The sequence below is a fragment of the Pongo pygmaeus genome, chromosome 20, assembly GCF_028885625.2.
Source record: "Pongo pygmaeus isolate AG05252 chromosome 20, NHGRI_mPonPyg2-v2.0_pri, whole genome shotgun sequence".
NCBI classification, from domain to species: Eukaryota; Metazoa; Chordata; class Mammalia; order Primates; family Hominidae; genus Pongo; species Pongo pygmaeus.
This window is the reverse complement of record NC_072393.2, coordinates 44383428-44408544: the sequence shown is the minus strand read 5'-3', so window position 1 is coordinate 44408544 and position 25117 is coordinate 44383428. Positions and strand designations below refer to the sequence as shown.

General features: G+C 47.7%; 1 protein-coding gene across 2 annotated transcripts; it reads left to right on the top strand.

Moving 5' to 3' along the window:
- Positions 1-280: 280 nt before the first annotated feature.
- On the top strand, positions 281-10672 carry RINL (Ras and Rab interactor like). 2 transcript variants are annotated; one of them, XM_054462612.2, is made up of 12 exons: positions 281-324; positions 1778-1866; positions 2069-2228; positions 4597-4699; positions 6706-6778; positions 6865-6929; positions 7349-7498; positions 7583-8005; positions 8304-8621; positions 8883-9014; positions 9177-9340; positions 9421-10672. In XM_054462612.2, exons 2-12 carry the CDS (start codon positions 1817-1819, stop codon positions 9481-9483), a joined length of 1701 nt encoding a protein of 566 aa, XP_054318587.2. In that variant the 5' UTR covers positions 281-324; positions 1778-1816; the 3' UTR covers positions 9484-10672. The 2 variants fall into 2 exon arrangements, with proteins under 2 accessions (XP_054318587.2, XP_054318586.2); XM_054462611.2 differs by lacking the exon at positions 281-324 and adding an exon at positions 362-380.
- The last annotated feature ends 14445 nt before the right edge of the window (positions 10673-25117 follow it).

Genomic DNA, 25117 nt, shown 5'->3' with positions numbered 1-25117 from the left:
TCCTGTCTGGCCTCCTGTTTCTGTGGGCACCCAGGGAAATCTCTGAAGGGAGGGGGTTAGACCTTGGGCCATTAAGGAACCAGAAAGTCTCCGGGATCCAGAGTGAGGGGTAACAAGAGGGTCCTCACGGGGGCCCCTCGTGGCTCTGACCCCTGGACTTCCAGCCTGCCAGTGTCCCTTCCTCTAAGCCCCGTCACTGAAGGCCGAGGCCCCAGAAAGAGGGAGGAAAGTTGACTTCAGATACCCCAGCCCCGCCTCTTCCCCCTGCCTGCTCAGCTTCCTCTCTCTACTTCCTGCTACTGCAGGCCTCTCCTCCGAGAACAGGTAGGGCCCCCGGGGACCAAGCATCTGGCATCTTCAGCCCCCGCTGCCTCCCTTTGGTATGAGGCAGCTGCCCTGACCCACCCCTGCCATGCACTGCCCACAGCCTCCTCCCCTGCCACGGTACCCAAGCAGGCATCTGCTTCCCTCTCCCCTATCCTCCCTTCCCTTCCTTCCTGCTCTTGCCTGGGCAGGGCACCTGCGCCTCCCTCCCCACCTCCCTCCTTCCTAATAACACCCTGGGCTTCTGGTCAATGGCCTAATGTATTTGTTTAGCTGCCTATTATCCATGTGCTACACCTGCCCCAAACAAGAATGGAAGGCCCTGAGGGGAGGAGCCTGTCCTGTTCATCACCCTCTCTCCAGGGCAGAGGCACCTAATTCCAGCCTGTATTCAGTAAATACTGGATGGATGGAAGGAAGGAAGGGAGGGAGGGAGGGAGGGATGGAGGGAGGATAGATCCTCCCCAGACCCAGGTCTCCTGCCCCTGGGACTGCTGCTGGGATAAGTGCCACCCTAAGTGATAACCTGCATAGGACTCTGTACCTGGTTAGGAGCTGGGGCCTGATGGGTGGATGGAGAGAGAGAGGAACAGATGTGAGATAAAGCAAGATGAGTAAAATGTTCATGGCAGAATCTTGGTAGTGGGCATATGGATATTTCCTGTACAATTCTTTCAGCTTTTCTCTATGTCTGAAATTTTTCATAATAAAATGCTGGGGGAAGAGATTCAGTGGCCCTTCCATGGTGTGGGAAGGGAGGAAGAGGGGATGTTATTACCTTTGCAGATATATGGACTGCCTACTGTGGGCCAAGAACTTTTCCAGGCACTGACTGGGTTTTGCCAAGGGCTGGCCCAGATTCACACAGGTGCCATGGCTGTTAAAAATCTTAAAATATTTCCTACCACTTTAGTAAAGAGCTATTGTTTTGAGTCCTCTCCCCACACCGCAAGACACACTGGCCTCTCTCCTGGGATCCCCAGACTCCCCACCATCCAGTACTAAAGATTTAACCCCTGCCGGCAGGGTGTGGTGGCTCATGCCTGTAATCTCAGCACTTTGGGAGGCTGAGGCGGGGGGATCACTTGAGGTCAGGAGTTTGAGACCAGCCTGGGTAACATGGCAAAACCTTGTCTCTACTAAAAAATACAAAAATTACCCAGGCGTGGTGGTGCACGCCTGTAATCCCAACTACTCGGGAGGCTGAGGCACAAGAATCGCTTGAACCCAGGAGGGGGAGGTTGCAGTGAGCTGAGATCGTGCCACTGCACTCCAGTCTGGGCAATACAGTGAGACTTCGTCTCAAAAATAAAATAAAGAATTAACCCCTCCACGGCAAGCGGCCTCTGGGGACCATTCTGATTGGTTAGGGTCTCTGCCATATTGATTGTAAATATCTTGAACACGACCCGAGGGCTAGAGCAGCCTTGAGTCTTACCTTTCTCCCTGCTAGAGGCCAGGTCATGACTCACTGGCTTCCTGCAACCTGAGGATGGCCCAGCCAGAGGACAAGGCACCTGAAGTCCCCACAGACGGGGTGAGGTGAGGCTACTAGGGCTGAGGCTATGCCCTCCTTCCCCTACATCCAGAAACCCTTTCCATCCAATACTTCCCTCACTACAGAATCCTGAATCACATCTCTGAGCCTCTGCCCTGGGCCTGCCCCTTCCTGTACCTTTGACCTCACCTCAATGTCCCACTGCCCACCTCTGACCCCTGACTCCCTGGACACTGTCCATCCCAGGCTGGTCCCACCACAGGTGAACAAAGCAGACAGGACCCCTCTAGGGGTCCTCAGCACCCTAGAGCCACTTATTCGCCTGCAGAGGACATGGGGGGTGTGGAATGTGCCAGAGCTGGATACCCAGGATGCGGAGGCCCTTGTGGGGCTGTGGCCACTAGGGGTGAGTACTCACAGCTGGGGGCCCATTCTGACCCCCCATGACACCCTAGATTAGGACTCTGCTGTCTACTAGCGACAAACATGACACAAATTGGGCAAACCAAAAAGGCTATTTATTGCCGGGTGCAATGGCTCATGCCTGCAGTCTTAGCTATCAGGAGGCTGAGGTGGGAGGATCATTTGAGCTCAGGAGGTCAAGGCTGCAGTGAGCTGAGATCACGCCACTGCACTTGAGCCTGGGTGATGGAGCAAGACCCTGTCTAAAAAAAAAAAAAAAAAAAAAAGTAATTTCCAGAAGGTCTGGATCCTGAACTTCAGAACACCTGTAAATTCCTCTTCATCCAATTTCTTGGCTTTGCTTTCAACTGCGGGGAGTTTTGGATATTTGGGACTGAATATAACAAACACCTGTCCTACAGCGGCTTAAACAAATAGGCATTTATCTTCCTAACATAACCAAAAAGGCGGCTGCTGGCTTTAGATCAGCAGCGTAGTGACATCGAGGCCAGCATAGCTATAATTCTTTTGGACTTCCCTCACAGCTGCCCGGGGGCTGCCCCAGGCGCAAGCACCCGTGTGCATTCCAGGCAGGAAGAACGGAGGCACCACTTGCATCTGTTTATTTTACAGGAAAAATAAAGGTTTTCTTTTCTTTTCTTTTCTTTTTTAATTTTGAGAGTTTCACTCTTGTTGCCCAGGCTGGAGTGCAATGGCATGATCTCGGCACACTGCAACTTCCGCCTCCTAGGTTCAAGTGATTCTCCTGCCTCAGCCTCCTGAGTAGCTGAGATTACAGGCATCTGCCACAAATCCCGGCTAATTTTTTGTATTTTTAGTAGAGATGGGGTTTCACCATGTTGGCCAGGCTGGTCTCGAACTCCTGATGTCAGGTGATCCACCCACCTCAGCCTCCCAAAGTGCTGGGATTACAGGTGTGAGCCACTGTCCCTGGCCAAAATAAAAGTTTTCACAACTGATTCAGAAAATATAGATGGCTGGCCGGGTGTGGTGACTCACGCCTGTAATCCCAGCACTTTGGGAGGCTGAGGTAGGAGGATCGCTTAAGCCTAGGAGTTCAAGACCAGCCTGGGCAACAGAGCAAGGCCCAGTCTCTATTAAAAAAAAAAAGAAAGAAAGAAAGAAAGAAAGAAAAAAAAAAGGATGGCGCCCAGGTAGCAATATTTTTAATTTTTTAATTTTTTATTTTTATTATTATTTTTTTAGATGGAGTCTCCCTCTGTCACCCAAGCTGGAGTGCAGTGGCACGATATTGGCTCACTGCAACCTCTGCCTCCTGGGTTCAAGCAATTCTCCTGTCTCAGCCTCGCGAGTAGCTGGAATTACAGGCACCTGCCATTACAGCTGGCTAATTTTTGTATTTTTAGTAGAGACTGGGATTCACCACATTGGCCAGGGTGGTCTCAAACTCCTGCCCTCAGGTGATCCACCCGCCTTGGCCTCCCAAAGTGCTGGGATTACAGGCGTGAGCCACCGTGCCCGGCTGTAGCAATATTTTTAACAGCTCTCTTGGGACATATACAACCAGAGCTAAGACCCACCACCTATATCAATCATGATCCATATATCAATCATACTCATGGCTGGGTATATTAATGCCGTGAACAAGGAATTCTGCAAGGAATGTGGAATAGATTTGGAGAGGACAGCAAACGGGGGCTACCACAGCTTCCTCCTCAGGAGGGTATCATCCTTCCCAGCTCAGAGCTGTATCCCACCAGTTTAGCAACACCAGTGTAACAAATGAAGTCTTTCCAAAAGAGCTCCAGCACGCAGTGGCTCACGCCTATTATCCTAGCACTATGAGAGGCCGAGAAGAGCAGATCACTTGAGGTCAGGAGTTCAAGACTAGCCTGGCCAATGTGGTGAAACTCTGTCTCTGCTAAAAATACAAAAACTTAGCCGGGCGTAGTGGCAGTCGCCCGTAATCCCAGCTACTCAGGAGGCTGAGGCAGGAGAATCGCTTGAACCCACGAGGCGGAGGTTGCAGTGGGCAGAGATTGTGCCACTGCACTCCAGCCTGGTCGACAGGGCGAGACTCCGTCTCAAAAAAAGAAAAAAAAAATCCTGTGGAAGATGTCCATCCACTGAGCTTGAGTCACATGCCTGTCCCTGGACCAAACAGTGGACCGAGAGCACCCTCATCCTATTGGCTAGATCAGGTCATGGGCCCACCCCCAGGGCTTGGGGGAAGTCAGCCCAACACACAAGGACTGAAAGTAGGGAGAGGGTTTCCCTAAAGGAAATTTGGGGTGTGGAACCCAAAATAAGGGAAATGGATGCTAGTCAGGCAAAAGTAACAGACATCTGCGCACACCTTTGTCACGCTGGCCTTTGTCTCTATCCCCCAGAGTTTCTTGGTCACGGGACGTGACCCCAGCCAGGTCCTGGTGTTGAGGACAGGACCTTTACCAGGAGAAGTCAACACCTACCAGATCCAGAAGATTCCCAGAGGTAAGGCACCTCCCCTGAGGTTCCAGCCCACAGTCAATTGATCACTAAGAACTGTCAGCTGGACCGACGCAGTGGCTCACGCCTGTAATCCCAGCACTTTGGTAGGTTGAAGCTGGTGGATCGCTTGAGGCCAGGATTTCGAGACCAGCCTGGCCAACATGGCAAAACCCTGTCTCTACAAAGTATACAAAAATTAGCCAGGCTTGGTGAAGCGCGACTGTAATCCCAGCTACTTGGCAGGCCGAGGCACAAGAATAGCTTGAACCCAGGAGGCGAAGGTTGTAGTGAGCCAAGATCACACCACTGCCCTCCAGCCTTGGCAACAGAGGGAAACCCTGCCAACAAAACAAAACAAAACAAAACAAAAATACCTGTCAGCTTTGTTTCCAAAATATCTGATGAATATTTCCAATCCTGTCTCCCTTTCCTTCTGGCAATCCATTCTGAGCCCAAGATATTTTTCAGTATCAATCAGATGTTATACACCCCTGCCCCAAATCCTGCAAAGAACATGCAACATCCTTAGATACAAAATGCAAACTCCTTGTCATGATCTATAAGGTGCTGTGTGATGTAGTTCCTGCCTGTCTATCTATTGCCCCTCATTCACTCTGCCCCAGACACACTGTTCCCCTCTGTGTGTCTTTAGCATGCTAAGTGCATTCCAGCTTCAGGACCTCTGCTTGGGTTCGTCCTGTATGAATGCTTTTCCTGGAGGGGCTGGTTTAGTCTCCATCCTCCAGGCCTCTGCAGAAATGTAACCTTTCTTGACCATCATAGTTAAAAGATGGCACCTTGGTCACTTTCTTTTTCTTTTTTCTTTTAGACAGAGTCTCACTCTGTCACTCAGGCTGGAGTGCAGTGGCCCAATCTCGACTCACTGCCACCTCTACCTCCCAGGTTCAAGCAATTCTCATGCCTCAGCCTCCCAAGTAGCTGGGATTACAGGTGCACACCACTACACACAACTAATTTTTTTGCTTCTTTTTATTTTTATTTATTTTTTTATCACACTTTAAGTTCTGGGATACATGTCCAGAACGTGCAGGTTTGTTACATAGGTATACAGGTGCCACGGTGGTTTGCTGCACCCATCAACCCATCATCTACATTAGGTATTTCTTCTAATGCTAGCCCTCCCCTAGGCCCCCACCTCCCAATTTTTTGCATTTTTAATAGAGATGGGTTTTGCCATGTTGGCCAGGCTGGCTTGAACTCCTGACCTCAAGTGATCCGCCCACCGCAGCCTCCCAAAGTGATGGGATTACAGGCGTAAGTCACCATGCCTAGCCTCTTGGTCACTTTCAATCACTCCATTTCCTTCATAGCACTCAATACAATATCCACTTTGTTTACTCATTTTTTAAATTTTTATTTATCTATTTATTTATTGAGATAGTCTCACTTTTGTCGCCCAGGCTGGAGTGCAATGGCTCAATCTCAGCTCACTTCAACCTCCACTTCCCCAGTTTAAGCGATTCTCCTGCCTCAGGCTCCCAAGTATCTGGGATTACAGGCGCCCACCACCATGCCCAGCTAATTTTTGTATTTTTAGTAGAGACGGGGTTTCGCCATGTTGGCCAGGCTAGTCTCGAACTCCTGACCTCAGGTGATCCGCCCACCTCGACTTCCCAAAATGCTGGAATTAGAGGCGTGAGCCACCATACCCTGACTGTTTACTCATTTATATTCTGCCTTTTCCCCCTCCGCCCCCCACTAAAAGGTAAGCTACAGGAAGGCAGTGAACTTGTCTGCCTTTTGATACCTCTATCTCCAGTGCCTGGAAATGACTAAGGGCTCAGTAAATGTTTGTCTAATGAATGAATCCTTGTTGGTGGCATAAGTGGTACACAGGAGTAAAGATGGAGACTCCAAGGAGTGGGAACTTCCCTGTTCTGAAGGTCCCTGGGGGGATTCTGAAGGAATGGGGGAGCAAGAGCGTCCCAGGGGACAGAAGACTGCCACCACTCAAGTTTACTTTCTCCTTCTTCCTCCCCCCACCACAGGTGTGTCCCTGGAATCCTCCAACCTCTGCATGCCAGACCTGCCCCATCTCCTGGCTTTTCTATCAGCCAGCAGGTACAGGTCACCCAACTGAGGCACTAAGGGGAACCCTTCCCTAAGACACCCCACTGACACTGCGGCTCCTACCTCTTTATTCTCAGGGATGTTCTGCCCAGAACCCTGCTCTTGCCCCCTCCCACTCTAGGGCCCAGAGATGAACACACAGGTGAGGCATGGTTCTCTAAAGAGGGCACAGCCAACCTGCCAATTTCCTTGCTCCAAGGGAATGAATGGGGCTTTGGGGCCCAGACTACTGGGTTTGAGGGGAATATAGAACTGGAGACTAGAGAGAGCTGAGGGCCTGGACTTTGTAGTCCCAGAGGGAGGAGGGGATGGGGGCCTGTATTCCTAGGTCCTAACAGAGGAGGGGATTGGAGGAGGAAGGAACTGGGGGTCCCGGACGCCTGGGCCTAAGTGAGAAGGGGACTGGGGGCCTGGACTCCTGGGTCTGACTGAGGAGGGGCCAGGAGCTAAGCCTCAGCACCTCCAGCAATGAAGCTGGGAAGTAAATCTCCTGGCGCCTTGAGGGGACCAGGGTTGGTCCCTTGGATACCTAGGACACCTTCTCACTTCTGCTGGCCCCAGATCCTGTGCAGATCGGCAGGGTCCAACAGGACACCCCAGGGAAGGTGCTTTTCATTGTGAACCAGCTCTACCTGGAGACACACAGAGGCTGGGGGAGGGAGCAGACCCCTCAAGAAACAGAGCCAGAGGCTGCGCAGAGACGTGATCCAGGTTAGCTGGGCGGGGCCCTGGGCCTCTGAGGGGAGGGAGCTGCTGCTCCTGTTCTAGGGGACCGAACGCCCTCCTCACTTCCAGCCCCCAGGAACCCTGCGCCTCACGGGGTCTCCTGGGTGAAAGGCCCGCTCAGCCCGGAAGTGGACCATCCTGGGCCGTCTCTCGCCAGCCTCCTGGAAGAGGAGGAGGAAGACCTTGAAGGGAAGGAGGAAGGAAGGGAGGACGACCCTGAAGAGGAAGGCCCTGAGGACGTGCTCACCATTCACGTCCAGTCTCTGGTCAGGGCCCGAAGCAGCTACGTGGCCAGGCAGTACCGAAGCCTTCGGGTGCGCATCGCCTCAGATTCTGGGGGTCCCCACGGGTCTGGGGACCCGGCCACGGAGCTGCTTCAGGATGTGCGGCACCTCCTTACTGACCTCCAGGATCACCTGGCAAAGGACTCCTACATCAGGGCTGTCTTTGGAAGCAGGAGTCCTGGGGTCCCCAAGAAGGACGAGGATCCAGGTAATGGGAGGACGGGAAGGGAGCCCCCACGGGTTCAAGTGTGCAACTTCGTCCTCTCCATCGGCGGGCACACGTTTCCTTCTGCACCCACACGCCCTTCCTACACATCCCACGCGTTCTATCGCCCACGTGTGCGCGCAAGTTCACACCCAGGCTCACTCTTCCACACATGTTCACAACCATGTCTACACTTACGGGTGACCAGAGCTAGGCAGGGGTGGCTGTGGCCAGGGTGGGTTGTTGGAGCGCGTGGGACAACTTGGCGGTCCTGTGCTCACCCGTCCCTCACACCCCGCAGGCCCCGCGCTGGAGACGGCGGTGTGCCAGGCGGTGCTGGCGCCCCTGAAGCCGGCCCTATGGACACGACTCCGCACACTCCGAGCACCGGAGCTGCGGCGGCTGCGGCGGCGACAAACAGCCCTGCGGGCGGGGGCGGGGCCTCCGGGGGCACAGGGGCCGGGACCGGAGGGGCAGAGCCCCGCCCCCGCCTTGCGTAGCCGCATCCACGAGCGCCTTGCGCACCTCCACGCTGCCTGCGCCCCGCGCCGCAAGGTGGCGCTCCTCTTGGAGGTGTGCAGAGATGTCTATGCGGGCCTGGCTCGGGGCGAGAACCAAGGTAAGGGAGGGGTCAACGTCTAGCGTGGTGGGGAGAGCCTTGAGTGTTGGGGGAGCCAGGCGGGAGGCGAGTATGCAGGCGCACGTCGAGGGAGAGGGTAGCACTGGTGGGAGGAGTCTATGCGGTCCTGGGGATTCTGGTAGGAGGCGCTGTCATGCCTGACAAGGTGGAGGAGCAGCCAGCCCTCGTGGTCCTGGGGATCGAATGGAAGGTGTCTATGCGCCCCCATCCATCTCAGGACCTTTCCTCGGGTTTTCCCAGATCCCCTGGGGGCCGACGCCTTCCTGCCGGCGCTGACCGAGGAACTCATCTGGAGCCCGGACATTGGGGAGACGCAGCTGGACGTGGAGTTTCTTATGGAGCTCTTAGATCCAGATGAGCTGCGGGGAGAGGGTGAGCCCCCAACTCTAGAATGCTGGAACCCAGCGATCCAGTACCTCCGGGATCCCAAACAGCCTCCCCCCACAGCAGGAGGGACGGCAGGCAAACTGCAGGCGGATTGGGGGCGACCAGGGAAGCCGAGAGGGCGGAGCTGACCTCCCTTTCTGTCGCCAGCTGGGTACTACCTGACCACGTGGTTTGGGGCACTGCACCACATTGCCCACTACCAGCCCGAAACAGACCGCGCTCCCCGGGGGCTCAGCTCCGAGGCCCGTGCCTCCCTGCACCAGTGGCACCGCAGGCGGACACTGCACAGAAAGGATCATCCCAGAGCCCAGGTGACTGCCCATCTGGGTGCAAGTAGAAGGGAGGGTGAGACCTGGTGCCCTTCTGACCCAGCTCCCACCTCTCCCCACAGGCCAACCTGCCCTTTAAGGAGCCATGGGCAGAAGAGACTGTGCCAGGGACCAGTGACAACTAGGGGTTTCACACCCCTCCGCACACCCCTCCGTTCACGCCTGTAATCCCAACATTTTGGGAGGCCAAGGTGGGGGGACTGCTTGAGCCCAGGAGTTTCAGTCCAGCCTGGGCAAAACAGTGGGACCCCCATCTCTACCAAAAAAAATAAACAAAAATTAGCCGGGCGTGGTGGCGTACTCCTGTGGTACCAGCTACTCAGGAGGCTTTACAGTTTTAGAGAGGGGTATCAGAGAAAGCCTCACTGAGGTGACATCTGCAGAAAGGCCTGAAGGAGGGGAGAGGAGGGGAGGAGCAGAGTGGATATTAGGAAGAGCATTCCGGGAAGCAGGATGAGCCAATGCAAAGGCCCAGAGGTAGACTGTTCCCTTTTCCTGGGACCCCCTCCCTCCTCCTTGCTGCTCCTAAACCACATGGATCAGGAGTCTGGACTGACCCAGGTACGTCTGGCATCTTGCTTGAGGAACAGGGGGTTTTGTTTTGTTTTGAAAGAAGATCTCTGTCTGTTCCCCAGGCTGGAGTGTAGTGGCATGATCTCGGCTCACTGCAGCCTCAACCTCCTGGCTCAAGCAATCCCCCTGCCTACCAAGTAGCTGAGACTACAGGCACCTACCACCATGCCTGTCTAATTTTTAAAATTTTTTATAAAGATGAGGTCTGTCTTTGTTGCCCAGGCTGGTCTCAAACTCCTAACCTCAAGCAGTCCTCCCACCTCAGCCTCCCAAAGTGCTGAGATTATAGGCGTGAGCCACCATGCCCAGTTGTGATCGTTTTTTCCCAAAGAATGTATCACTTGCTAACAAACCATATATTTATTTATTTCATTGTTCATAGTAACTACAATTTAAAAAACTAAAAAGAAACAAGTGAGGCCAGGTGCGGTCGCTTACGCCTGTAATCCCAGCATTTTGGGAGGCCGAGGCGGGCAGATCACCTGAGGTCGGGAGTTCAAGACCAGCCTGACAAACACGGAGAAACCTGTCTCTACTAAAAATAGAAACTTAGCCGGGCGTGGTGGTGCATGCCTGTAATCCCAGCTACTCCGGAGGCTAAGGCAGGAGAATGGCTTGAACCCGGGAGGCGGAGATTGCAGTGAGCCGAGATCACGCCATTGCGCTCCAGCCTGGGCAACAAGAGTGAAACTCCATCTCAAAAAAAAAAAAAAAAAAAAAAAAAAAAGTAAAAAGAAACAAGTGAAGTTAACATTAATAATAATATATTTGATTTAACACAATGTATCCCAAATATTATCACTTCAACATGTATCCATATTAAAAAGTTACTGAGATATTTAAAACTTCGTATGTTTGTGTGTGTGCATGCTAAAGCTTTGAAATTTACTGTGCATTTTACACTTAATCACATCACAGTTTGGACTAGTCACATTTCAAGTATGCACTAGCTACATGAGGTTTCTAGCTACCATTTTGGACAGCACAGCCTTCGAATGTCAGCTCGAGAAGGTTGGGGATCTCTGTTTTGTTTATACCTGCATCTTCCTGAGTGCCTAGACCAGTGCCTGGTACACAGTTCAGTAAATACTTGCTGGATGGGCCAGGGGTGGTGGCTCACGCCTGTAATCCCAGCACTTTGGGAGGCTGAGGCAGGTGGATCATGAAGTTAGGAGATCGAGACCATCTTGGCTAACATGGTGAAACCCCATCTCTACTAAAAATACAAAAAAATTAGCTGGGCGTGGTGGCAGGCACCTGTAGTCCTAGCTACTCCGGAGGCTGAGGCAGGAGAATGGCATGAACCTAGGAGGTAGAGCTTGCAGTGAGCAGAGATCGCGCCACTGCACTCCAGCCTGGGCGACAGAGCAAGACTCCATCTCAAAAAAAAAAAAACCAACAAAACAACAACAACAAACCTGCTGGATGAATCAATGAACAAAGTTTCTATAGTAGGCTGGAAAACAGATCCCCAAAAGATACCTGTTGATACCTGTTTTTTTGTTTTTTGTTTTTTTGTTTTTGAGACCAAGTTTTGCTCTGTCACCCGCCACCATGCCCAGCTAATTTTTTGAATTTTTAGTAGAGACAGGGTTTCATCTCGTTGGCCAGGCTAATTTCGAACTCCTGACCTCAGGTGATCCACCCGCCTCGGCCTCCCATAGTGCAAGGATTACAGGTGTGAGCCACCGTGCCTGGCCTTGTCAATGAATTTTATAGGCTTAGGTTATATGTATGTATGTCTTTTTAACATTGTTTCAGTCATGTTATCTGATATATGCTCCAAAGTCTGATATCTCCAATTGTTTCCCCAAAATAGCTGTTGTGTTTTTTCCCAATCTAAAATCTAATCCAAAAAATAAATAAATAAAAAATAAAATCCAATCTAATCCAGGCTGTGTGCCTGTGTGCGGTGGCTCTCGCCTATCATCTCAGCACTTTGAGCGGCTATAGTGGGAGCATCTCTTGAACCCAGGAGTTCAAGACCAGCCTGGATAAAATGGCAAGACCTTGTTTCTACAAAAATAAAAAAAAATAGCCAGGCATGGTGGTGAGCACCTGTGGTCCCAACTACTCAAGAGGCGGAGACAGAAGGATCCCTTGAGCCTAAGAGGTGGAGGTTGAGGCTGCAATGAGCTGTGTTCATGCCACTGCACTCCAGCCTGGGTGACAGAGCAAGACCCTGTCTCAAAAAAATAGAATAAAATACAATAAAAAGATACAAAATTCAAGCTGAGCACAGTGGCACATGCCTGGCCTGACGTTTGAGATATCTAGAGATATATCTATACATATATACGTATATCTATATATATGTATATATATATCTATATCTATACATATAGATCTATCTACATATATCTATATCTGTATCTATACATATAGATACAGGTATAGATATATCTATACATACAGATCTATCTACATATATCTATATCTGTACGTACAGATCTACCTATATATCTGTATGTACAGATCTACCTATATATCTATATCTGTACGTACAGATCTACCTATATATCTATATCTGTACGTACAGATCTACCTATATATCTATATCTGTACGTACAGATCTACCTATATATCTATATCTGTACGTACAGATCTACCTATATATCTATATCTGTACGTACAGATCTACCTATATATCTATATCTGTACGTACAGATCTACCTATATATCTATATCTGTACGTACAGATCTACCTATATATCTATATCTGTACGTACAGATCTACCTATATATCTATATCTGTACGTACAGATCTACCTATATATCTATATCTGTACGTACAGATCTACCTATATATCTATATCTGTACGTACAGATCTACCTATATATCTATATCTGTACGTACAGATCTACCTATATATCTATATCTGTACGTACAGATCTACCTATATATCTATATCTGTACGTACAGATCTACCTATATATCTATATCTGTACGTACAGATCTACCTATATATCTATATCTGTACGTACAGATCTACCTATATATCTATATCTGTACGTATAGATCTATCTATCTATATCTGTACATACAGATAGATCTATCTATCTATATCTGTACGTACAGATAGATCTATCTATCTATATCTGTACGTACAGATAGATCTATCTATCTATATCTGTACGTACAGATATATCTATATATCTATATCTGTACGTACAGATATATCTATATATCTATATCTGTATGTACAGATATATCTATATATCTATATCTTTATCTATATGTATAGATATATCTATATATAGATAGATTTATATATTATTTACAAAAATAAAAAATAATTTATATAAAAATTAAAATATTTAATTTATAATCATTATAACTATATTGATTTATAAAATAATGATATAAATATTATAAAATAATATAACATAATAATTTTTATATATAACATATATAACATAATATATATTTATATACATATATACATATGTTATATACATTATATATAAAACATAATATATATAACATAATATATATATAACATAATAATTTATATATATATAACAAGCTGAGCACAGTGGCACATGCCTGGCCTGACGTTTGAGATATCTATAGATATATCTATATGTATATACGTATATCTATAGATATATCTATACGTATAGACATATCTATACGTATATATATCATATATACATATATATCATATATATCGATATATCTAGATATATCTATATCTATACGTATAGATATATCTAGATATATCTATATCTGTATCTATACGTATAGATATATCTAGATATCTATATCTGTATCTATACGTATAGATATATCTAGATATCTATATCTGTATCTATACATATAGATATATCTATATGTAGATAGATTTATATATTATTTACAAAAATAAAAAATAATTTATATAAAAATTAAAATATTTAATTTATAATCATAACTATGTTGATTTATAAAATAATATAAATATTATAAAACAATAATATAACATAATAATTTATATATATATAACTTTTTTTCAATTTGTAAATAAACTGGACAGCCTCCAAACCACAATAGGTTCAGAGAGGCTCCTGACGTTGGCTTTTTTTCCCCTTACTTCGCATGTGTAGCAGCTGGACTGACCCTGGCTGTTTGAAGAGCCCTGGCCAGTTGTCCTGTGGACAGTCCCAGTTTCTGGCCTTGTCTGCTGCTTCCTCATGATTAAAATCTGGTCTTGCAGCTGTGGGGAAGAATACTCCACAGGGACGCTGTGTCCTTCTCGGTACCTGAATCCCATCAGGGGCCCTGACTGGTAATGCTAACTTTGACCACTGAGCTAAGGAGATAGGCTAGTCGGCTAGGGCTGCCATCAAAAAGACCACAGATGGCCGGGTGCAGTGGCTCACGCTTGTAATCCCAACACTTTGGGAGGCTGAGGCGGGCGGGTCACGAGGTCAGGAGTTCGAGACCAGCCTGGCCAACATGGTGAAACCCCGTCTCTACTAAAAAAAAAAAAAAAAATTAGCTGGGCATGGTGACGTGCCTGTAATCCCAGCTACTTGGGAGGCTGAGACATGGTGACGCACACCCGTTATCCCAGCTACTCAGGAGGCTGGGGTAGGAGAATCGCTTGAACCTGGGAGGTGGAGGTTGCAGTGAGCTGAGATTGTGCCACTGCACTCCAGTCTGGGTGACAGAGCAAGACTCTGTCTCAAAAAAGAAAAAAAGAAAAGATAACAGACTGCGTGGCTTAAACAACAGAAATTTATTTCCTCACAGTGAAACTGTGTTTGCAAAATTATGACTGAGACAGTGAAAGAGATCTAACGTAACTGCTTCTAATCTCCAAGCTGTCCTTGTTCATTCCTAGATGTAGGCTGAACTAACTTTGAGAGAAACAGTTTATAGTTTAATCAAAGTTGAAAACAGCCCTTTCTCAAAGCAGACCTCCCTCTTTTTTTTTTTTTTGTGAGACAGAGTCTGGCTCTGTCGCCCAAGCTGGAGTGCAGTGGCGCAATCTCGGCTCACTGCAACCTCCGCCTCCCGGGTTCAAGCAATTCTCCTGCCTCAGCCTCCTGAGTAGCTGGGACTACAGGTATGTGCCACCACACCTGGCTAATTTTTGTATTTTTAGTAGAGACAAGGTTTCACCATGTTGGCCAGGATGATCTCGATCTCTTGACCTTGTGATCAGCCCGCCTCGGCCTCCCAAAGTGCTGGGATTACAGACGTGAGCCACTGCGCCCAACAGCAGACCTCCTTCTTGTCTGAGAACTAGATTGCCTTTGTAGGACTAACATTAGTCATAAGATTAGAAATTATGGTTTAGGAGTCATGCAGCTGGAGGCTACAAGATTCTGACCCTCCCTAAACTGCTCCTAAGATCAGTGCTTGGAATATTTTGCAGACCGTGCACTTGATGGATCAGTGGGCACCACCAGATCAATAAACTGGCTCTTCTCATCTTGTGGCCCCCTATACAGGAACTGACTCAGCTCAAGAAGACAGCTTCGACTCCCTATGATTTCATTCCTGAGCAATCAGCACTCCTGGCTCACTAGCTTCCCCCCACCCACCGAGTTGTTGTTAAAAGCTCTGATCCTAGAATGCTCAGGGAGACTAATTTGAGTAATAATACAACTCCGGTCTCCCGCACAGCGGGCTCTGGCTCCTCTGCGTGAATTACTTTTTTTTTTTTTTTTTAGTGCACTGGCGTGACCTCAGCTCATTGCATCACTGCAAGCTCCGCCTCCCGGGTTCACGCCATTCTCCTGCCTCAGCATCCCAAGTAGCTGGGACTACAGGCGCGTGCCGCCACGCCAGGCTAATTTTTTGTGTTTTTAGTAGAGACGGGGTTTCACCATGTTAGCCAGAATGGTCTCGATCTCCTGACCTCACGATCCGCCCGCCTTGGCCTCCCAAAGTGCTGGGATTACATGCGTCAGCCACCGCGTCCAGCGAATTACTCTTTCTCTATTGCAATTCCCCTGTTTTGATGTATGGGCTCTGTCTAGGCAGCAGGAAACGTGAACCCCTTGGGCGGTTACAATAGTTCCAGTTCGAGGTGTCAGCACTATAGACTTCCTTCTGAGGACTCTCTCCTTGGCTTGCAGATGGCCATCTTCTCCCCTTGTTTTTTGTTTTATTTTTTGTTGTTTGTCGGTTTGTTTTTGAGACAGGGTCTCACTCTGTCGCCCAGGCTGGAGTGCAGTGGTGTGATCTAGGCTCACTGCAATCTCCACCTCCCACGATCCTCCCACCTCAGCTTAGTAGTACTAGGACTACAGGTGCACACCACCAACATGCCCGGCTAATTTTCAGTATGTTTTGTAGAAATGGGGTTTCGTCATGTTGCCCAGGCTGGTTTTGAACTCCTGACCTCAAGTGATCCACCCGCCTCGGCCTCCCAAAGTGCTGGGATTATAGGCGTGAGCCTTTGAATTCTTGCATCATCTGTGGGTGTCACCTTGAGACCTGGTGACCAACCTGTTCCCCAACAACCTTTCACCCAATGCTTTTAGCACTTCTTTGTTGTTGCTGAATCATTGGATTTATTTGTACTATTAGAGTCTATGTGTGCCAACTGACACTGGTTTTCCACTTCCTGGAGTGAAATGACATCTCCTGTTTAAATAAATGTGTTGAATTAAAAACAGAAAAGTGGGTTGATTTAAAGAAAATTATTAAGCAGTGCAGTGGGCAGGTGATGCATGAATGTGTGGCAAAAAAAAAAAAAAATGGGACGTGAAACTCAAATGGCAGCTGTTTGGGGTATCGCTGGTTGAGGTCTTAGGGTCAAACTCAAGCTCCTGTTTGCTGTGGAGCTCTGGGCTTCATGCCAGAAGTCTCTCCTTGGGCTCTCACTCACATCATGGAAAAATAATTTTTAATAAAGGAAATGGGCCGGGCATAGAAGCTCATGTCTGTAATCCCAGCACTTTGGGAGGTCAAGGTGGAGTGATTGCTTGAGCCCAGGAGGTCAAAGCTGCAGAGCTGTGATCACACCACTACACTCCAGCCTGGGCAACAGAGCAAGACCCCACCTCAAGAAAGAAGAAAAAAAGAAAAAGGGAGGAAGTGAACAAAGAAGTGGTCATACCAAGCACACAGGGTATCTTTGTTTTTGAAAAAAAAGTTCTAGTCCACGAAAAAAGATTCAAAGAGAAAAGTCAGAAAGCCCTTTTAAATATATATATATATATATAACTTGGGGCCGGGCGTGGTGGCTCATGCCTGTAATCCCAGCACTTTGGGAGGCCGAGGCAGGCGGATCACGAGGTCAGGAGTTCGAAACCAGCCTGGCCAACATGGTGAAACCCCATCTCCACTAAAAATACAAAAATTAGCTGGGCGTGGTGGTGCACACTTGTAATCCCAGCTACTGGGGAGGCTGAGGCAGGAGAATGGCTTCATTGAACCCAGGAGGCAGAGGCTGCAGTTAGCCGAGATCGTGTCACTGCGCTCCAGCCTGGGTGACAAGCAAGACTCAGTCTCAAAAAAAAAAAAACTTGGATATTAGCTTTTGATTAAGCTGACTTCTAACTATAGAGCTCTTTAAAATAAATACTTTTAAATTTCTTATTACCAGATTTTATTTATTTGTTTTATTTTTGAGATGGAGTCTCTGTCTGTTGCCCAGGCTGGAGTGCAGTGGTGCAATCTCAGCTCATTGCAACCTCCACCTCCTAGGTTCAAACAATTCTTTTGTCTCAGCCTCCCAAGTAGCTGGGACTACAGGCAGACACCACCATGTCCGGCTAATTTTTGTATTTTTAGTAGAGACAGAGTTTCACCATATTGGTCAGGCTGGTCTCGAACTCCAGACCTCAGGTGATCCACCCTCCTTGGCCTCCCAAAGTGCTGGGATTACAGGCATGAGCCACAGTGCCCAGCCGTATTATCAGCTTTTAGCTGGGACAAACAGCTGGTATTCCTGGCTTTTGAACTTCTTCACCACAGGTACTCTCCCAAGTGAAACCTATAAGCCTTAACCAAGGTTATGACTTAACCAAGGATGCAGGGCATCTACAGCCGTCCTCCCAAGATCTAGAACCACTCCAAGGACAGCTCAAAGAAAGGAAAGTTTTGCTAGCTGCAAATGGAGTACAGCTCACATTTCTCTCTGGCCATATTCTCTAGGGTCTCAGCTCCACAGAGTTGACTTTACACACAAAGGCCCAAAAGTCCTGAATGCCCTCACAGATGGAAGATAGGAAATAAAAAGTTGTCCGTGGAAGCAAAAAGAATCAATAGCGAGACCAGGCGCGGTGGCTCACGCCTGTAATCCCAGCACTTTGGGAGGCCGAGGCGGGTGGCTCACTTGAGGTCAGAAGTTCGAGACTAGCGTGGCCAACATGGTGAAACCCATCTCTACTAAAAATACAAAAATTAGCTGGGCATGGTGGCAGGCGCCTGTAATCCCAGCTACTCGGGAGGTTGAGTCACGAGGATCACTTGAACCTGGGAGAAGGAGGTTGCAGTGAGCCAACATAGCACCACTGCACTCCGGCCTGGGCACGACAGAGCAAGACTCTGTCTCAAACAAAAGAAAAAAAAGAATTTCAGGAACTGGCCTTAGGAAGTAACCAAGGGTGTGCGTGTCCCAACTCCGGAAGGAAAGCTGAACAATTGATTTACAGCCTTGTTGCACCTGCCAGAACACCATGTGGCCCATTACTCAAGATAACCATCGCAGCCAGACAAGTGTCCTCATGAGTGCCCTACTCCTCACATGTTTTGCCCAGCTCAGCCTGTATATCCTCCCACTAATGTCAATTCCAGAGCTTTGCCTAATAAAAAAGCCCTACTGGCTCTTTTCCAAGAGTCAGCCAGCAAATTCGCTCCCTTTCTCTTGTGCTGTCTCCCTCATACCCAGGCATAAACTCCAATGAAGTCTTGTCTGGGAAAACTCTTTTGGCCTCAAGTCAATTTCAGTTGCATTCAGATCCCAAGAACCTGTGGTCTGTAACACTGGGCGGGGGACAGTGAAAAACAGAAGGTTTACAAGGAGGCTCAAGAAAACTTCTGCAGGCGTGGTGGTTCACACCCATCCCAGCACTTTGGGAGGCCAAGGCAGGTGGATCACTTGAGGTCAGGAATTCAAGACCAGCCTGGGCAACATGTTGAAACCCTGTCTCCACTAAAAATATAAAAATTAGCAGCTGGGCGTGGTGGTTCATGCCTGCAATCCCAGCACTTTGGGAGGCCAAGGCAGGCGGATCACCTGAGGTCGGGAGTTCAAGACCAGCCTGATCAACATGGAGAAACCCCATCTCTACTAAAAATACAAAAAAATTTAGCCAAGTGTGGCGGCACATGCCTGTAATCCCAGCTACTCAGGAGGCTGAGACAGGAGAATCGCTTGAACCTGGGAGATGGAGGTTGCGGTGAGCCAAGATCACACCATTGCTGAGCTGGGCAAAACATTGCACTCCAGCCTGGGCAACAAGAGCAAAACTCCAACTCAAAAAAAAAAATTAGCTGGGCGTGGTAGTGCATGTCTGTAATCCCAGCTACTAGGGAGGCCGAGGCAGGAGAATCGTTTGAACCCAGGAGGTGGAGGCTGCAGTGAGCTGAGATCATGCCACTGCACTCCAGCCTGGGCGACAGAGCAAAATTCCATCTCAAAAACGAAAAGAAAACTTCTGTGGGTGTGGTAACTCACTTCTGTAATCCCAGCACTTTGGGAGGCTGAGGCAGGAGGACTGCCCGAGGCCTGGAGTTTGAGATCAGCCTAGGCAACATAGCAAGACCCCATCTCTACCAAAAAAACAAAAAAAACAAAAAAAACCCAACTATATATATATATATAAAAAATATATATATACTATATAATATATAGTATATGTTATATATACTATAGTATATATAACATATAGTATATATATGTTATATATACTATATATTATATAGTATACATATAACATATATAATATAGTATATATTATATAGTATATATATACACTATATATATTATATAGTATATATACACTATATATATTATATAGTATATATATACACTATATATTATATAGTATATATATTATATATATTTATAGTGTATATATATATATATACACATATAATGGCCATGGGGTGGCAGGAACCTGTAGTCCCAGCTACTTGGGAGTAAGCCACAGTGAGCTATAATCACACCACTGGACTTCAGCCTGGATAGCAGAGCAAGACTATCTCAAAAAAAAAACAAAAAACAAAAAACAAAAACACTTCCTGGGGATGATGAATACTGTTTTTACCTTGTGGTCACTATCTTGATTTGTGGTGATGGTTTCCCAGGTGTATATGTAAGTTAAAACTCATCAATTGTACACTTTAAAGGTCTGGTTTCTTGCATATCAGTTAGACCTGATTGAAGCTGGGGGCAGGGAAAGGTAGGGAAAGGGTCAGGACTGCGTAATGCAAATGAGAAACTTTCCTCTAAGGGGTGGCTTTCCCCACTGGTCCCTGAGGGTGTCTGAGTTTTCAATCTGAAGCGCAGTAGACCTTGAAGCTATTTCTGCTTGGAGCCGGAGGAGGCTTAACAACAAAAAAGAAGAAAGCAGGTCGGGCACAGTGGCTCATGCCTGTAATCTCAGCACTTTGGGAGGCCGAGGTGGGCGGATCGTAAGGTCAGGAGATAAGAGACCAGCCTGGCCAACAAGGCAAAACCCAGTCTCTACTAAAATTACAAAAATTAGCCGGGCATGGTGGCGGGCGCCTGTAGTCCCAGCTACTTGGGAGGCTGAGGCAGGAGAATCGCTTGAACCTTGGAGGCAGAGGTTGCAGTGAGCCGAGATTGCACCATTGCACTCCAGCCTGGGTGACAAGAGCTAAACTCCGTCCCCCAAAAATAAAAATTTAATTTAATTTAAAAAACATGGGTGAACCTTGAAAACATGCTAAGAGAATCAGACACAAAAGGCTACATACTATATTTTTCCATATATATGATGTGGGCGAAAGATTACCTAGGTGCCGAGGCAAGAGACTGAAGGCACAAACTGTTTCAGTATAATAAAAAAAAATAGTTAGAATAAGAATAGTCATAATACAAATTAGATATAGAGATGATCATGGACAATTATCAATCATTATTATAAACATTATTAATCATTAGCTTTTAATATTACTCTTTGTTGCATTACTAATATAACCTAGGAATAACCGGCGGGTAAAGGGTCAGGTGCTGAAGGGACATTGTGAGAAGTGACCTAGAAGGCAAGAGGTGAGACCTCTGTCACGCCCACATAAGGGCCGCTTGAGGGCTCCTTGGTCAAGCGGTAATGCCAGTGTCTGGAAAGACGCCCATTACTTAACAGACCGCGAAAGGGAGTCTCCTTTCCTTGGAGGAGTCAGGGAACACTCTGCTCCACCAGCTTTTTGTGGAAGGCTGGATATTACCCAGGCCTGCCTGCAGTCATCCGGAGGCCTAAACCCCTCCCTGTGGTGCTGTGCTTCAATGCTCACACTCCTTGTCCACTTTCATGTTCCTCCCGTACTCCTGGATCCTCTTTGAAGTTCGTAGTAGATAGCAGTAGAAGAAATAGTGAAAGTCTTAAAGTCTTTGATCTTTCTTATAAGTGCATAGAAGAAAACGCTGACGTATGCTGCTTTCTCTCTCTGCTTCGGCTACCTAAAAGGGAAGGGCCCCCCTCCCCCCCGTCCTACGATCACGTGACTTGCTTCACCTTATCAATCACTTAGAGGATTCACCCTCCTTACCCTGCCCCCCTTGTCTTGTATGCAATAAATACCAGCGCGTCCAGCCGTTCGGGGCCACTACCAGTCTCCACGTCTTGATGGTAGTGGTCTCCCGGGCCCAGCTGTTTTCTCTTTATCTCTTTGTCTTGTGTCTTTATTTATTACAATCTCTCATCTCCACACACGGGGAGAACACCTGCTAAGCCCCGTAGGGCTGGACGCTACAATATGAAATGTCCAGACTAGACAAATCCACAGAGACACAAAGTAAATTGGTGGCTGCCAGGGGCTGAGGGGAGTGACTGCTAAAGGGTATGGAGGCTGGGCGCGGTGGCTCATGCCTGTAATCCTAGCACTTTGGGAGTCTGAGGTGGGCAGATTGCCTTAGCTCAGGAATTCGAGACCAGCCTGGGCAACGTGGCAAAACCCCGTCTCTACTAAAAATTCAAAACATTAGCAGGGTATGATGGTGGGCGCCTGTAATCCCAGCTAGTCCAGAGGCTGAGGCAGGAGAATCGCTTGAACCAGGAGGCGGAGGTTGCAGTGAGGCGAGATCACGCCATTACACTCCAGCCTGGGTGACACAGCAAGACCCTGTCTCGAAAAACAAAAAAGGGGTATGGAGTTCCTTTTGAGGGTAATATTCCAGAATCAGACAGTGATGATGGTTGTATGACTACGTGAGCAACTAAAAAACACTCAACACTCAATCATACACACACACAAACATACACACACACACACACAAAAATCCTCCTCCTCCCAGGTTCAAGTGACTCTGGTGCCTCAGCCTCCAGAGTGGCTGGGACTACAGGCGTGCGCCACCACGTCTGGCTAATTTTTGTATTTTTAGTAGAGATGTGATTTTGCCATGTTGACCAGGCTGGTCTCAAACTCCTGACCTCAAGTGATTCACCCACCTCGGCCTCCCACATAGCTGGGATTACAGGTGTGAGCCACCAGCCCAGCCAATCATACATACACTTTAAAAGAGTTAATATTTGGCTGGGTGCAATGGCTCATGCCTGTAATCCCAGCACTTTGGGAGGCTGAGGCGGGCGGATCACCTGAGGTCAGGAGTTTGAGGTCAGCCTGGCCAACATGGAGAAACCCCATCTCTACTAAAAATACAAAAATTAGCCGGGCATTGTGGTGGGTGCCTATAATCCCAGCTACTTGGGAGGCTGAGGCAGGAGAATCGTTTGAACCCAGGAGGCAGAGGTTGCAGTGAGCTGAGATCGCGTCACTGCACTCCAGCCTGGGCAACAAAGTGAGATGGTGTCTCAAATAAATAAATAAATAAATAAATAAATAAAGAGTTAATATTATGGTATGTGAAATATAGCTTAATAAAGATGTTATATTTTTTAATCCAAAAAAAATCTGACCTGATCACTCTTTTGTTTTTTGTTTTTTGTGGAGTTTTTTGGAAAGAAGTTATCACTCTGTTGCCCAGGCTAAAGTGCAGTGGTGCAATCATAGCTCACTGCAGCCTCAAACTCCTGGGCTCAAGTGATCCTCCTGCCTGAGTCTCCTGAGGACCTGGGACTAGGGGCATTACACCATGCCCAGCTAATTTTTTTCCTTTTTTTTTTTTTTTGTGAGATGGAGTTTCACTCTTGTTGCCCAGGCTGGAGTGCAATGGCACAGTCTTGACTCACTGCAACCTCTGCCTCCTAGGTTCAAGTGATTCTTCTGCCTCAGCCTCCCAAGTAGCTGGGATTATAGGCACCCACCATCATGCCCAGCTAATTTTTGTATTTTTAGTAGAGATGGGGTTTCACCATGTTGGCCAGGATGGTCTCGAACTCCTGACCTCAGGCGATCCACTCGCCTTGGCCTCACAAAGTGCTGGGATTACAGGTATGAGCCACTGTACCTGGCCTTTTACTTTTTTTTTTGCAGAGATGGTGTCTCACTATGTTAGCCATGCTCATCTAAAACTCCTGGCCTCGAGGGATCCTCCTGCCTTAACGTTCCCAGAGTGCTGGGATTACAGGCTTGAGCCACCATGCTCAGCTTGTCATTCTGGTTTTTAACCCTCTCGTGGTTCTTTTCTCACTTAGTAATAAGACCAAAGTCCTCATCCTCAGCCTGTCTCAGCGGGCCCCACATAACATGCCCCCATCACCCCTCTGACCTTGTCCCCCTCAGACTCACCCTGTCACTCCCTCTGCCCAGCCACAAAGGTCTTCAGTTCTCATGTCAGGGCTTTTTTTTGTGTGTGTGACGGAATTTCACTCTTGTTGCCCAGGCTAGAGTGCAGTGGCATGTGATCTCGGCTCACTGTAACCTCAGCCTTCCAGTCTCAAGTGATTTTCCTGCCTCAGCCTCCTGAGTAGCTGGGATTACAGGCAACCACCACGATGCCCAGCTGATTTTTGTATTTTTAGTAGAAACGGGGTTTCACCATGTTGGCCAGGCTGGTCTTGAACTCCTGACCTCGTGATCTGCCCGCCTCGGCCTCCCAAAGTGCTGGGATTACAGGCGTAAGCCACCATGCCCAGCTGACTTCAGGGCTTTTGCATTTGCTGTTTCTTCTCCCTGGGATGTTTTTTCTCTAGCTGTTCCAATTCCCATGTGAACACATATGGTATACGCTCACATACACACACACGATTCATTCAATAAGGTAAACATAAAGTAAATGAAAATTAAAACCAGTTTTTACCTCAGATTGACAAATGTAAAACAAAATGTGCAGTATTTTGAGATAGTGGGGAAAATTCCTTTTTTACACAGAAATGCTGAGAACTCAAATTGTTACAGTGCTAATGGAGGATAATTTGGTGAAATCTTTCAAAATGCAAAATGTACCAACTTGCAAGTATTTTAGCAATCCACAACAACAAAATAAGTTAAAAATGCCATCTGTCTGAGAGAAATTAGAATGGAAGTTCCAAAACACCTTTCTGTAAAATGCAGCCAAATTAAAATGGAGAGGGAAATTCAGAGCCTCGGTGCTTATATTGGAAAAAGAGAAAGACGTATCAAAATTTAAGAAGTTTTGGAAAAGAACAGCAGAAGAAACCTAGGCTTGGTGTCATGGCTCACACCTATAATCCTAACACTTTGGGAGGCTGAGGTGGGAGGATTGCTTGAGCCCAGGAGTTCAAGATCACCCTGGGCAACATAGTGAGACCCCTGCCTCTACAAAAAAAAAAAAAATTAGAGTGGCTAGGCACTGTGGCTCATGCCTGTAATGCCAGCACTTTAGGAGGCCGAGGTGGGCAGATGACTTGAGGCCAGGAGTTGAGACCAGCCTGGACAACATGGTGAAACCCCATCTCTACTAAAAATACAAAAATTAGCCTGGCATGGTGGCGTGTGCCTGTAATTCCAGCTACTCAGGAGGTTGAAGCAGGAGAATCACTTGAACCTGGGTGGCAGAGGTTGCAGTGAGTGGAGATCACACCCCTGCACTCCAGCCTGGGCAACAAAGTGAGACTCCATCTCAAAAAAAAAAAAAAAAAAATTAGGGCATGATGGCATGTGCTTGTGGTCTCAGCTACTCAGGAGGCTGAAGTGGG

Excerpts from the sequence above, each read along its gene's own strand:
- RINL (XM_054462612.2), top strand. The coding sequence starts at position 1,817 with ATGGCCCAGCCAGAGGACAAGGCACCTGAAGTCCCCACAGACGGGGTG. Across the intron at positions 6,779-6,864 it reads GCTTTTCTATCAGCCAGCAG|GGATGTTCTGCCCAGAACCC; the intron begins GTACAGGTCACC and ends CTTTATTCTCAG. Across the intron at positions 6,930-7,348 it reads GCCCAGAGATGAACACACAG|ATCCTGTGCAGATCGGCAGG; the intron begins GTGAGGCATGGT and ends TGCTGGCCCCAG.